Here is a 15239-nt window from a genome sequence, read left to right as displayed (position 1 = left end):
CTGTGTGGGTCTTGATGGCTCAGGATCTGGTTGTTCTTCCAGCTCACCTCATCCTCACAGTTGCCTGGGAAGAATGTTCTCCTGCTGTACCCATTTTCATGGAAGAGGAGGAGAGGAGGAAAAGGAGGAGGGAGGAGGAGGAGGAGGAGGGGGAGGAGGAGGAGGCGGCGGCGGCGGCCAACAGGAGAGAGTAAAAATTGGTCAAGGATAGAAAGTGGCTCTAGGGCCTGTGCTTTTGCTGGTGTCCTGCATAGGTGGGAAGGCCCAGGGATATCAGTCAGGTTGCTTGGCCCTGCTGGCCTCTCTTTGCTGATGTCCAGAGGGACTCAGCCTGGAACGGTGGCCAAGTGTCTCCTGTGACCTCACCTCCATATCTATGTCCCAGGATGACATGTTCTCACAGGGCTGGGACAGACCCTCAAGCCATGCCAGGTAACACTTGAGAGTGCTGTGCTGCTGGAGGAGGCGGCATTTTCTTGCATCTGTGGCTGTGTGGGATCTCACGGGTGTCCCGACTAGGATTTCAGGGTCAGCTGGGCAGTTCCTGTAATGACCAAGGTCACCCTTTCCACCTCTTACTAGCTACATTCGATGCTACTACTGGGCTGTGAAAACTCTCATCACCATCGGAGGACTGCCCGACCCCCAGACGCTCTTTGAGATCGTCTTCCAGCTGCTGAATTATTTTACAGGTGTCTTCGCTTTCTCTGTGATGATTGGACAGGTAGGCAACCGCCGGCCACATCACACATCCTGTAGTTCCCCCACCCCCAGCTGGAAACTTCTCTGTGTGTTGTGGCTTTGGGGACTGAGCTCAGGGAAGACTCTGGCTGACTTGGGACCAGAGGATGTCTGTGTCCCAGGACTACCTAAGGCCTTTCTGATTGAATATTAGTCCCTTTGGGGAGCACAGGAAGCCAGGTGGCTGCATGGTTTTTTCAAAGGCTGGGAACCTGGGCTGTTCCCTGTAAGAAAATCCTCTGGAGTCTCTGATGTGATGTGTGACTTGTGTTCTAGTCAGGGCATGAGGCAATAGACGAGGTTCTCAAAGCAAACTTGGAAGGGTCCCATTCTGAGAAACAATATCCAGGGGCCCAGAGTTGCACCCAGGGAAGAGTGGCTATACACAAGAATCAGCCTATCCCAGTGAGGCATCCTACTCCAACATTGTGCTGGGAGCCTGAGATGGCCAGAGAAGTCTGCTGCCTTGCACCCTGCTTCTAATGTCCTTGCTTTATGAATGGCCGTCTGTTTCTCTCTCTCTGGCTTACCCACAAGCATAGGTCCCTGACTGTGTACTGCTACATATCTAACCTGTGTCCTGGCTGGCTTGGACCCACCACTTCTCTGACCTCTCCTCACTGCTGTCTTATTCCAGATGAGAGATGTGGTGGGGGCTGCCACGGCGGGGCAGACGTACTACCGCAGCTGCATGGACAGCACGGTGAAGTACATGAACTTCTACAAGATCCCCAGGTCTGTGCAGAACCGCGTCAAGACCTGGTATGAGTACACCTGGCATTCGCAAGGCATGCTGGGTAAGAATGGCCAAACCCCTAACCCCCCACATCCCCCAGGCAACCTTCACCTGGTTCCCAGTTGACCAGCTCTTGTCCTCTGTGTCCTGGGGGTTCTCTGGTAGTTGCACCCCCAGCCATTGGTATTAGAGAGACCTCTCAAGGCCTGTGAGGACTCTGGAAAACCTAAGGGGCTTGTCCTCCGGACAGCCACTTTCTTCATTTACCTTGAGGTGTAGCTTCACCCAGGGTGGGCGTACTTCCAACCAAGTAAACAGCCAGCATGGCGGCTCAGGCCTAGGATCCCAGCACCTAAGAGGGCTGCTTTAAGTTTTAGCCAAGGCTGGACTACATAGCTAGACCATGCCTCCAAACGACTAAAGTGGTGTGTGGGCCAGTGAGATGGCCCAGCCAGTGGAGGGGCTTGCTGCCAAGCCTGATGACTCAAGCTTACCCTAAGATCTAATGGTAGGAGAGAACTGACCTCCACAAGCTGTCCTCTGACCTCTACATGTATACCACGGTGCAGTGTGCATGCGCGCACGCACTGTTAAAAAAAATAGAAGTAGGGGTTCACAGTGTCACGAGTAGAGATTATTGATACGAAAGTTGGGTAGGGGCATCAGGTCAGGCTTCCTGGAGGAAGCGGCTTTGGTCCTTAGTTTTGAAGGTTGAGTAGGAGTTTGAAAAGGGAGGGAATGGTGTCCCTGACAAGGGAACTCACAGATTCCGGGGTAGCTCCCTATGGCAGAGGAAACTGAGCTGGCTGAGCCAGTGCAGGGCCTCACATGGCTGTGTGTGGGCGTGTGAGGGGCAGACCAGGTCTGAACTCTGACCCCCTGCTTGGTCTCCTTCCCAGATGAGTCAGAGCTGATGGTACAGCTTCCGGACAAGATGCGTCTGGACCTGGCCATTGACGTAAACTACAACATTGTCAGCAAAGTGGCGCTCTTCCAGGTACTCCCACAGCTGCCCTCCCATTGGGGGATCTGGGACAAAGGCCCCGCCTTCCTCTGACAGACTCCTCCCTCTCCATCCGGGCAGGGCTGCGACCGGCAGATGATCTTCGACATGCTCAAGCGACTTCGCTCAGTCGTCTACCTACCCAATGACTATGTGTGCAAGAAGGTGAGCTGTGTGGGCAGTGTGCCCGCAGGACCCAGCGGTGTCTGCTCACCCAGCACGGCAGCCATGATGTACAGGGGTCCTCGGCACTGCCAAGTGTTTCCAAAGCTCTCTTCACACAGAGGAGCCCGCCTTGCAGAAAAGGGGTGGTGGGGCCCTAAGCTGCTTCTAGGGTCTCAGTCTTGCCATCAGGAAGAGTGGGTGAAGGGACAGGCCACGTTAACAGCTGCAAGTGGGGAGCCATGGTTCGTTTACAGCCCTGAGGCGTTTTGTGAATTTCTTTAAATGGAATTAATCCCTACTGTTTAAAGGTTGGAAGATTTCACATCAAAATCCAAATGTCTGGTTAAAACAGAACATCGGCTAGCTCGGGGCCCCACTTTCTCCAATAACGAGAGTCAGCACGAGAGGATTAGGGTTGCTCTTAAAGGGACAGGTGATGCCCTCCCTGCCGGATACGACAAGTCCTACCTCTCTGTACCACCCCACACCAGGTTCCCTTCGTTGCTTCAAGCCACACAGAAAACATAGATGTTAGAATCTGACTCCTGACAGTGTCGAAGCCCCTTGTGCTCCTTGTTAAGGGGTCTAAGGTGATGGCAAGGTCACCAGGGGCAAGGTGTAGGCAAATTTTAAGTCTCTTGTACAGAGGTATTAATAAGTTCTGGGTGAGTGTATGGGTGAAAACATTGTAAGACTTGGGCGCCTCTAGCCTCTGTCTGGTGGATGCGGCCTTTTTAAAAATTATGATTACTTATTATTTTTGAGACAGGGTCTTTCTATATAGCTATGGCAGTCCTGAAACTCACTATGTAGACCAGGCTGGCCTTAAATTCACAGAAATCCACCTGCCTTTATCTCCCAAGTGCTGGGATTAAAAGTGAATGCCACCATGCCTGACTTTAAAATTATTATATATATATATATATATATATATATATATATATATATACACACACACACACATATATGTATACACACACACACATATATATATATATTATTGCTTATTTGTGTGGCCCTCTGGAAGAGCATTAAGTGCTCTTAACCACTGTGGTTTCTCTTCAGCCCCTCATTTGTTTGTTTAAAGATTTAGTTATTTGTCTTATGTGAGTACACTGTAGCTGTCCTCAGACACACCAGAAGAGAGCATCAGATCCCATGACAGATGGTTGTGAGCCACCATGTAGTTGTTGGGAATTGAACTCGGGACCTGTGGAAGAGCAGCCAGTGCTCTTAACCACTGAGCCATCCCTCCAACCTCCATCCAGCCCCCTCATTTTAAATTATTTATTTGCTATGGGGAGTTGGGGGATGCTATGCAGTCATAAACATGTCAAAGTCAGAGGACAACCTGAGGGATTTGGTTCTCTCCCTCCACCCTGTGGGTTCTGGGAACCAAACCCTGGCTCGTGAAGATGGCTAGCAAATGCCTTTACCTGCTAAGACATCCCTTGAGTTCAGTTTACAGGTTTGTGTTCGGCCACACCCATAGCTACCCTTAGCTAAAGGTAGCTCGGAGAGCTGCAGGTTGGGTATGCTGTGTAGCAGTGAAGTTTCTGGGGGTGAATCGCTGATCCAAGGGAGAAGAATGGAATTCAGAAAGCTGAGCTTAAATTTTGCCTTAGGGGCTAGGAGAAGTTTGGGAGCAACAGAACACTTCCTACACTGTTAGAGCCACTTCCTATCGGTGTAGCGTTGGGTAGGTGGCTTGTCCTCTCTGAGACCTGTTCTTCTTGTGGATGAAGTGGAGGTACAGTTCCTCCCTCACAGAGTGACACAATTGCTGTTTTCCACATGAGGGCGTGGAGTTTGCATCAGGTGACTCAGGTGTTGGCAAGAGTGTGCGAGCATCGCCCTCTGCTGTTGATCCCTCCATGACTGTAGAGGGACTGGGACTTTGACCCCCACACACTTTGCTCCCAGATGTCAGACAGAAGAGAGAAGGGAACACCAGATCACGCATGTGTGTGACGTGCTGGGACGTTGTGGAGTAAGTCAAGGTGACGCTGGGTCCTGTCACCCCGTTTCAATCATGACAGAGGTGACTGACAGGTGGCCACCAGGGCAGGGTGAGGATCGGAAGGTGTACGGCAGGTTCCCGTTCCTGAGGGAATCCAGATTGAGCCGCACATTCATGCTTTCCCACAGTCACTCGTTCATTTGCCCCTCGTTCGTTCATTCATTCCTTTGTTCCTTTGGTCTTCGTTTGGGATTAGAGCCGCTGTGTGTTAGGGCTGGCAGGCCAACTGAATGGCCCCTTTCCTCAGGTAGCAAGATGAGCATCTTCTCTTTGGCTCTCTTCCCCCTATGACTGTTTTATGTAGGAGGGCAAATTGGATAGGATTAGGGCCAACCTACTCTAGCAGGTCATCTTAATCGAATTACATCTGCAACAACCTTATTACCAAATAAGGGCATATTGGGAGGTCCTGGGGATTAGGGTTTCACCAGACAGAGCCTAGGTTTGGGGGACAGAGGTTAACCACGGCAACCATGCACCCTGGAGTCAGGCTGTCTGGACTCAAATCCCAGTCCTGGTTGAACTTTGCATCATGGTCTTGGTAGAACATAATCTTACCGTAGCAGGTTCACTTGTATGAAGCGTGCCGCTGGCATCAGCCTAGAAAGTGCCTTGGGGCCTGTAGGCCTCCTGACTGTTACTGTTCCCATCTCACCAAACCCTAGTCAATCTCCTGAGGTAGGGGCATAGATTCTCACTTGGGTATGGACCATGGGGTAGTTCAAATGAGAACTATAGAATAGCATCGTACCCAGCACTCAGAAGAGAAGGTGGAGGCCAAGAGGAAAGCGACCCAACGACACCACACGATCTGGTGGTGCAGGGCTGGGGCAACCTCAATGGTCGTGGGGTGTGGGACTTAGCCCTCTTCTGTTCCAGGGGGAGATTGGCCGAGAGATGTATATTATCCAGGCGGGGCAGGTGCAGGTGCTGGGCGGCCCAGATGGAAAGGCTGTACTGGTGACACTCAAAGCCGGATCGGTGTTTGGAGAGATAAGGTCAGTGGTGGTGGGGGTGGGGAGGTCAAATGCACCCTGGGCAAAGGCTGGGGCTGGGCTCATGGGAGACTACAGCGAGTAAAGCTCTGGCTCCTGCCAGCATGTGTGGGATCGGTGCCACCATGGTGCACGGAGAAGGTGGTGGGGAATGCGGAGTTGAATGAACGTGAACAAAAGCCAAGCGGCCGGGTGGCACACACCGGTAGTTCTGGTTACTAGGGAGGCTCATAGGAATCAGCCTGGAAGAAACAGTAATGTTCTATTGCAAAACCCAAACAACCCCAGGCGTGATGGTGCACACCTTTAATCCCAGCGCCGAGGAGGCAGAGGCAGGCAGATCTCTGAGAGTTCAAGGCCAGCCTGGTCTACATAGTGAATTCCAGGACAGCTACAGCTAATTATCGAGATCGTGCCTCGAAGCAAAACAATAGCAGAACCTGAAAACAATTTCTCTAAAACCACAGCCTCCAAAGGGCCTCATTTCCCTACCTTTTCTACTCTAGCTTGCTGGCTGTCGGGGGCGGTAACAGGCGCACGGCCAACGTGGTGGCCCACGGCTTCACCAATCTCTTTATTCTGGACAAGAAGGACTTGAATGAGATTTTGGTGCATTATCCTGAATCTCAGAAGCTGCTCCGGAAGAAGGCCAGGTATGGAATCCCTTCGGTTTTCCTTTTCAGATTTTGAGCAGTGGCTGGGAGAAGGGTCTCTCCTCTCACTGTAATACCATTGTGAACATCAAGGCGTTTGCTACAGAAACCGCACTGTTCTCCCATCTCTAACCCGTGTTCAGATTGTGAGGAGTGCCTGGTAGCTTTCTTTTCCTTCCTGGATCAAGTCAAAGGCTCTGTCCTGTAATAATGTGCCCAGTGTCCCGGCTCCCCTGACCTGGGACAGTTCCTTACTCAGGTGGTTATCTCTAATGGCTTTTTTTTTTTTTTTTTTTTTTTTTGGTTCTTTTTTTTCGGAGCTGGGGACCCGAACCCAGGGCCTTGCGCTTCCTAGGTGGCGCTCTTGAGCTAAATCCCCAGCCCCCTCTAATGGCTTTTTGATCTCTTTGCAGCCAACAGGCCAGCTCAGTTTTAGAATACTCTTTGGATGAGGTGTGTCTGGTGTTTTCTGGCGATGGCTTTTTGCCTCGGTGCAGAAGTGACCTGGGAGGAATGTGTCCCTAAAAGCAGCATGTGGCACGGTGTCTGGGTTCTTCACAGGTAGTGAGTTCCCCTCAATCGCAGGGTCAGGAGTTCTGTGCTTCAAAGTTACTGTTTCCTTGTAATTAGTAGGGACTTTCTCTCTTTAAAAAAAAAAAAGATTTTATTTATTTATTTTGTGTGAGTACACTGTCCCCTCCCTGTCTTCAGACACACCAGAAGAGGGCATCGGATTCCATTATGGATGATGGTGAGCCACCATGTGGTTGCTGGGAATTGAACTCAGGACCTCTGGAAGAAGAGTCAGTGCTCTTAACCACTGAGCCATCTCCCCAGCCCTAGTGGGGACTCTCTTTGGAGCCACATTGATGTCCCTGTTCCTAACTTGTACCTGCCCTTTGGTGACGGACACTAATCTGCCCCGAGACACCTTGCTCCTCAGTGGTCTCTCTGAGCCATCTCTGTCTAACCTCTCTAGCCTCCCACTCCTGTGGCTCCCACTCTGCTAGAGGGAAGCCCGCCCCATCTCCCAGGTGTGTTATCCCATGAGCAGGCGTCACTTTGTTTAACGCCTGTTACCGTTTACATCACCTGTTACAGTTATTCCGAGGCTCCAGTTGCCCTAGTTTGGCCAGTGGGACCTCTTCAGGCTGACTTTTGTTAGCCTTTGATGTCCTGTTACAAGTCAACATTTCCTGTGTCTGCAGGGAAGAAACAGGCGCACTAAGACAGCCTGGCTAATCTTGGGCTCCCCCACCTCCCACACCACTGCCCTCCTGGGAAGGGCAGGGAAATGTCTGGAGGGGTTTTGTGGGAGACGGGTTGGGGATGGAGCCCAGGGCTTTACCCAAGCTAGCTCCAGCCCACCAGTAGCTTTTAGAAACCAAGATCCAGGCCTGGTGTGGTGTCTCATACCTATAATCGCAGAGGCAGAGGCAGGAGGATTGCTGCAAATTCAAGACCAGTCATGGCTGTGCTGCAAGTTCCATGCCAGCCAGGGCTATGTTTCTTAAAATAATGAGGTAAAAATAAAATGGAAAGGAGATCTGAGCCCAAGGAGTACTTATTGCTACTAGGTTCCTCGTGAATGGAGTTAAGGGTACATCAATATATACATGTGAATACACTGTACCTCAACATGAATAGTTCACATATGTAAGCACATACATTGATGTTTTTGTAGAAAGTGATGAACTGGTAACTCTGTAAGACAATTTCAGAGCAACCCTGGAGTTCCTTCTAGTCATCTTGCTTTCTACACCTCTAAACCCCTTTTGTGACACTGAGACACTTGGCCGACTTTTGTATCATATATTCATTTGTTCAGTCCTATGCTACAGTGTTTCAGAATGTTTAACCTGCCCACCGTGAGAAGATAAGCCTTCCAAGTAGAGCAGACAAAGTTACTTTTGCCTTTGGCTCAAATATCTGTGATAAAATCTTGTTTGAAGTTATGTGAGTCAAGGGCTGGAGAATGGCTCAGCAACAAAGACTAGCTTCCTAGTGTGCCTGGGACTGTGGATTTGATGGGATCCATAGATGTGTAGGCACAGTGTTATTGTACCCTGCGTCCCCTCTCTCCCTCCCTGCTGCCTGGCTGGAAGTAAGCCCAGTTTTAGTCTCTTCCCTGCTCAATCATTGGCTGGTCAGTTCTATATTGACCAATCAGGGGAAAATTGGGGATTCAAGCAGGAGAAAAGGGTCCGGAAGACATCGTAAGAAAACATAGATGTTTGAGTAGCTCTCATGCAGGGGACTAGGTTTATTTGCTGGGCTTGCCTTCTGTTTTAAGACTCCATCCATCTGACTGTAGTCGACGTCGATGTTTTTGTGACAGAGTTTCACTTGTGTAGCCCTATTGGTCTGGAACTCAGCTTCACCTGCCTCTCCAGTGCGGAATTAGAGGCATTTGCCACCATGTCTAGCTTGGTGAATTTCCAGTCTCATCTTCCTGAGGTGGCTCTCAGGAGTGTGCTGCTCTGACTGGCAGGATTGGGGTTTTGTTTTCGTTGTTTTGTTTGTTTGTTTGTTTGTTTTTTGTTGGTTTTTGTTTTGTTTTGTTTTTTGTTTTTTAGAATATAAAATGTCAACAGTACCTTGAACCACAAAACTCTATGCTCAGGAAAGTGTCACAAGTCCGCCTGATACCTGCCCCATAATGGGGCATCGTGTCCGTCTCGGGAATATTTTTGTTTTTTTACTTTAGTACCCAGGGCTTTGCACGCACTAGGTGGATGCTCTACCAGAGCCTAGCCTCCAGCCTTTAAGTTTGTCATATTTGATTTGTATTGGGGGGCAGGATCCTGCTCCGTTGGCCAGGCTGTCACTCCTGTTTGGTAGTCCAGGTGAGCACCCCCATCTCCATCTGCCCACCTCAGCCGACCTCCTAACCTGGTCTGGCTAACCTCACTGACTCCCAGGTTTTCCATCCTGTGTTTTCCTTTTTTCAAAAACAGGCAGGCCGGTGGCTGTTTTCTTACTTCCTGTTTTGTGAATGGGAGTTTATTGTGGAGGGAGTCAGCTGCAGTCGCAGGATGCCTCCCCTCCCCCAGAGCACTTGGCACAGTGCCAACGCTTTGCAACTATGAACAGCAATGCAGGTGTATGTGCATGTGTGTGTGTGTTTTGTATTGGGTGATAGGTTAATTTATTTTTAGAAGCGCCAATTTCTGCCTTCTAGCCCTTCGGTGAGATTTCAAACTGAGTGGCACCTTATGGTATAGAAACCCGCAGGAGGTGTGAGTGGCTGGCGATGCCCAAATCCCTTCCTTGTGAGGTACTGGCTGGGTGGATTTGCAAAACTTACTTAACTTTTCTAGGGTGAGTTTCTGCATCTATAAAATACAAGTAACCATCTCCTACTTTGTCTGTTGTGAAGATTAAGTAAGGTAGTCTGAACTGGGCATGGGGGCACACGCCCTTTAATCTTAGCACTGGGGACGTGGAAGTGAGTTCAAGGCTACCCTGGACTATACAGTGAGGTTCAGGACAGCTACACAGTGAAACCCTGTCTCAAAACTAAAACAACACAAAACAAAACATAGTAAGACAAAGCCAGTGTGGCTAAGCTAGGTCAGCCCAGTCACATTAAAAACATAATAGTCCATGGTTCTGTGTGTGTGTGTGTGTGTGTGTGTGTGTGTGTGTGTGTGTGTGTGTGTGTGTGTGTGAGAGAGAGAGAGAGAGAGAGAGAGAGAGAGAGAGAGAGAGAGAGACAGAGAGAGAGATATCTCTCATAGCCCAGGCTATCTTTTAATTTATTCCCTATATAGCAGAGCCCCACCTTGAAGACCTGTGTGTCCTGTGTCTTCCTCCTGAGCACAGAGACTACATCCTACCTCACCCTGCCTAGGCTCTGGATTTACAGGTTTCCTCTTCCTAATACTTTGAGATCAGTGCTCCAGCCTGGAACCACTGAGGCAGATTATCCTTTCGAGTAAGATTTATTAGAAGACTTATTAACACCGTGGACGGACAGACAGTGTCAAACAAGGAGACACCCTGTCCCTGAGAAGATCATTGCAAAAGGAGGGAAAGTTTGTTTTGGCCCTTGGTTTCAAAGGTCTCATTCCATGGTTGCCTGACCTGCCTGGCTGCTTTGGATCTGTGGTGAGGGGGACCTTGTGATGGGGACATGTGGTCAAATATATATGTATGGTATACTATGTGTTTGTGTGTGTGTGTGTGTATATATATATATATGCATACATACATATGCATATACAAATGTACAAATATATTGAGGCAGAGAGAGAGAGAGAGAGAGAGAGAGAGAGGCAGTCAGACAGATTGAAATTCCAGATCCTCTTCAAAGTAACACACCCAATGATGCCTCCTTGTGAATGGGCTTTTTTCCTATGTATATTGTAGTCCCCACTCTCCTGCCTCATGCTCTTCCCAGAGCAGAGGCCTGGATCATGGAGAACTCCATTCATTTGTACAGGTCTGCCTGCAATGATTCAAAGCCAGCAGCCAGCAGCCAGCAGCTGTCCCCTCCATTGCTCTTTGTCACTTCAGCACCACGCTGAGCCTTCCCGCTGCCTGTCATGCATGAATTATGGACTCACATGACATAGGCTTGGGCTTGGGTTGCCGGCTTCCAAGCCTTCTGATGGATGATCACGCTTGTGTCTCCTGGGGAAACCCGGAGAGAAATGCAAATCTCAGGCGATTAATATCGCCGCATACAATTTAAGCCCTGATTAGATAAGCAGCCGGCAGCAGCCTCATTTAAGAAAAAAGAAAGAAAGAAAAAACAACCAAACACGTTGAGCTGGCACCTGATGAATGAATTTGCCAATTAGCAGTCTCACCCACTAGACTGCAGGCAAAATTCAATTGTTCTTGAGCCAAGCTGTTCCTCACACGTTGATAGCATGAAAAATGCCTAATAAAAGGCTCAGGCTCTTTTAATGGAAAATTCTATCCTTATTCAAAGAAACAGGGTGCTAGGTCACACCTGATCCCCCTTATGCTTCTGCCTCTGCCACTTCCAGGCCACCTGGAGCGCGTCTCTCCCTGCCCCTGCTCTGAGCCTCAGTTTCCCCCATTTTCAGGGGGCACAATAACCCCAGTCTTTTTTCAGATAAAGCGGAGAGGGAGCCAGGATGACTTTTATAACAACCCCTTTTGTGAGAACTAGAGCATTCCTTCAGGACCCAAAAGACTTCCCAACAGGCCCTGCTTCTAGAAGGTTCCATGCTACCTCCTCCCAGTTTCACCATGAGCCTATGAACCCTTGAAGATACCCTCCAACCACATCCAAACTATAGCTGTGTCCTTCGGTCTGACCAGTGTGACCTCAGGCAAGCTAATCAATCTCTCCAGGCCTCAGGGTTCTTAGGCCCACGGCACAGTCAGTCAGTTCCACCTCATTGTGGCAGTTCTAAGCATCCATCACCCTGAAATCACCAACCAAAGACCGCACCAATACCACCAACCACCCGCGGAGGGTTCTACCCAGCCGGCACAGATCGGGCTTCCTTCTTACTGCGCATGCACCCACGTGGAATTGATGTGGGTGTGGCTCTCTTTCAGGCGCATGCTCAGAAACAACAACAAACCCAAGGAGGAGAAGAGTGTGCTCATCCTGCCCCCGCGTGCGGGCACCCCGAAGCTCTTCAATGCTGCCCTGGCTGCAGCAGGAAAGATGGGCCCCAGGGGAGCCAAGGGCGGCAAGCTCGCCCACCTGAGAGCCAGGCTCAAAGAACTGGCTGCACTGGAGGCAGCCGCGCGACAGCAGCAGCTGTTGGAACAGGTAACGTGGCTAGGACTTGGCGTTTGCCCCTTAGCAGGTTTGTTTCAAGGAGAAGGCCTGAGACCTCCAAGAGCGGCCACACATTCAGTATTGGGACTTTCTGTCTCCTTTAGAGCAGCAGGCCTCGTTTGGTTGGAACAGACAGAGACCGGTTCAAACCAGGTTCAAACCATCAGGAGGCCCTTTCTCAAACAACTCCTAAATAAATTGTGCTGGGAGAATAGGAAGATGATCCCTAATACTATGATCCCTAAGCTATCTCTAATAGCCCATACCTGCCATCTCAGTATAGTAGAGTCTGAGGCAGGAGGATGCTGAGTTTGAGACCAACTTGTGCCTTCCACACCAAATTTAGGGTCAGCTTGACCTACCTATGGAGACATCCCCAACACTGCTCCCCTCTTATCTCCAAACTCCAACTTGCTGATACTGCATTGTTTGCCCTACACAACCACGATGTTGCTCTCCCAGGCCACTTGCTTTCTCCTTCTGTGCACTGCTGTCCCCTGGAAGCCCCAGAAAGTGAGGGCAAGTTGGCTTGCAAGATCTTCCTATGTCCTCTTAGAGGATCATGCCTCACGTGCCACGCTCTCTGGGTTTCAGGCCAAGAGCTCGCAAGAAGCCGGGGGAGAGGAGGGCTCTGGAGCCACAGACCAACCTGCACCCCAGGAGCCGTCAGAGCCCAAGGAGCCCTCGGAGCCCCCAGCCCCGAGTTCTCCACCGCCAGCCTCAGCAAAGCCCGAGGGAAGCACGGAGGAGGCCACAGGGCCTCCGGAGCCCTCGGTGAGGATCCGTGTGAGTCCAGGCCCTGATCCCGGGGAGCAGACACTATCGGTGGAGATGCTGGAAGAGAAGAAGGAGGAGGGGGAGTGAGGTGCATTCAGCGCCCTGATCCCATCCCTAGGTGCGGACCAGACCTTTGAACCACCTGCCTCACCAAGCATCTTAGCCTAAAGGCGCCTTCTCACGGGCGTATAGAAACTCTCAAACTTCATCAAGTAGTGGTGGTGACCTCGAGCTCCTACCATTCCCGGAGCACCCTGCTCCCCTCTCACAGTTGCTATTTTCTAGAAGAAAACTGCCTTGCACTTTAAAAAAAAATTTTGAGGAGAGAATAGAAGAGAGCTCCAACATCGAGGAGAATTCTACTAGAAAAATGAAGCGTTGATGGTAGGGCAGGGTCCCCACCAGAACTGGAGTCCCACTGAGCTCCTGTAAACCCAGAACTGGGGAGGCCGAAGCGGTCCCGGGGTTCAAGGTCAACCAGGGATTCAAACAAACCAATAGCAAAACGGCTTGGGACTTCCCAAGCACCTCTAAGCCAGTGGGTTGTGACCCCAAAGACCTTTCCACGGGGATCGCCTAAGACCATTGGAAACATCAGATATTTACCTTATGATTCATAACAGTAGCAAAATGACAGTAATAAAGTAGCAATGAAAACAATGGTGGGGGTGGCCACAACAGGAAGAACTGTGCTAAAGGGTCACAACATTAGGAAGGTTGAGAGCCACCGCTCTAAGCTGGTCCAGATCCTAGCAGTAAACGCAGTAGGTTTACTGCAGGGATCCCGGTTAATGCTTGCTACAGGTAGTGAAGGCTGCATTATCGTCTTAGCCCTTTAAAGTGTTGCTTATCTTAGTAGGTAATGATACAAAAGCTTTCCGTGCTACTCTGGTAAGCACTCCTAGCATTTAGAGAGTGTGCCTGTAGCTTGGCCTCATGGAAGCCAGACGATCACAAGTTCGAAGTCAGCCTGGGTTAGGTAGCAGTATCCTATCTCAAAAGGGGAAATGTAATGGCTCACTGGTGATGACAGCACAGTCCCTTATCCAAACGCATGGTGACATCTCAGCCGCTGCTCATCAGTGAGCATTTAGATTAATCGCACACCATCAAGAATAGCATCACAGGGTTGCTGAGAGAGCTCAGGGGGCAAAAGCCCTTGCCACCCCACCAAGCAAACCTGATGACCTGAGTTAAATCTCTGAAATCCACTTGAAGCTGCAAAGAATCGGCCCCAGAAAGTCGTCTCAGCAAATGCACGGGTGCGTGCGAGAGCTCACGCAGCTTGTTTCCCCGGCGCCTCCACGTGAGAGCCTGCTTCGTGTGGGATCTGTCTTCTGTGAATGGACCTGCTCTTTTAGATGCTTGTCCTTGGGGATGTCTTGCTTATTATATGAAGCAAGAGGTTCCTGCAGTTCCTGGAAAGAACATTAATTTTGAAATGGGATCGGCAGGGTCTTAATTTCGCTGAGCTGTCTCATTTAAGGTGAGACTCTCGGAAACAAGATATTGGGTAAACTGAGTTGGAGACCGGCGTTAATCTCCAGTCTGAACTGGACCGGCTGGCCGCTGGGGCATGAATGACATAGTTCAGAGATTGCTGTAATCCAGGAGTCTGAACAGAACATGGATGTGTGACAGTTGATTCTTTGAATCTCCTCAGCGTGTCTTGCGTTGATAATTTGATTGATAAAGAACAGCATACCGGGGTTGGGGATTTAGCTCAGTGGTAGAGCGCTTGCTTAGGAAGCGCAAGGCCCTGGGTTCGATCCCCAGCTCCAAAAAAAAACAAAAAAAAAACAAAAAAAACAAAAAAAAACCCACACAAATATTTTAAATAGAACTGAAACCAAGAAGCTACTTAAAACTTCATTATCAAAATATGCTCAGACATCAGAACTAGTCTAAGCTGTTTTCTCAGCAAACACAAATACTTTCTGTACACACCGGCTTTCACAGCAAATTTTAATTAAAGAGTTTAGACAAATGTTCCTGGGTTGTGGATTTATTTTAAAGCTAGAAGCCGGGGCCAGGTGTGATGGTGCACACCTGTAATACCAACATTTAGAAGGTGGAAGAGGGCCAAGAGTTCAAGGCTAGCCTTAGCTACGATTGAGGCCAGCTGGGTATATGAGACCTTGTCTCAAACAAACAAGCGAACAACAAAAACCAAACAAATGGAAAATTACAGGGCTGGCTCGGTGGCATATACCTGTACACCTAGTCCTGGGTGGATGAGACAGGAGGATTGAGAGTTCAAGGTCAGTCTGGTACATAAGGAGACCCGTCAAAAGACAAATCAACCAAAAGGCTCCCATGAGAAGAAAGCAAGAAGGGGAAAGTGAAGCAGAAGTCTTATCCTGAAGGTAAGCTGGATGGCCG

At 49.8% G+C, this 15239-nt stretch overlaps 1 protein-coding gene across 2 annotated transcripts in view; it reads left to right on the top strand.

Moving 5' to 3' along the window:
* Positions 1-13166, top strand: part of Cngb1 (cyclic nucleotide gated channel subunit beta 1) — a 60906-nt gene extending 47740 nt beyond the window's left edge. The window contains exons 25-32 of one of the 2 annotated variants that reach the window (XM_032887711.1): positions 583-724; positions 1379-1538; positions 2377-2474; positions 2562-2645; positions 5545-5663; positions 6167-6313; positions 11852-12071; positions 12675-13166. In XM_032887711.1, coding sequence (XP_032743602.1) covers positions 583-724; positions 1379-1538; positions 2377-2474; positions 2562-2645; positions 5545-5663; positions 6167-6313; positions 11852-12071; positions 12675-12944 — 1240 coding nt within the window. In that variant the 3' untranslated portion in view covers positions 12945-13166. The remainder of the gene's footprint in view (positions 1-582; positions 725-1378; positions 1539-2376; positions 2475-2561; positions 2646-5544; positions 5664-6166; positions 6314-11851; positions 12072-12674) is intronic. The other variant, XM_032887712.1, reaches the window with a different exon arrangement.
* Positions 13167-15239: the final 2073 nt, after the last annotated feature.

This window comes from Rattus rattus, chromosome 17 (genome assembly GCF_011064425.1).
Source record: "Rattus rattus isolate New Zealand chromosome 17, Rrattus_CSIRO_v1, whole genome shotgun sequence".
Taxonomy (NCBI): domain Eukaryota; kingdom Metazoa; phylum Chordata; class Mammalia; order Rodentia; family Muridae; genus Rattus; species Rattus rattus.
Note: the sequence above shows the minus strand (reverse complement) of the source record. Positions and strands in the feature narration are given on the sequence as shown.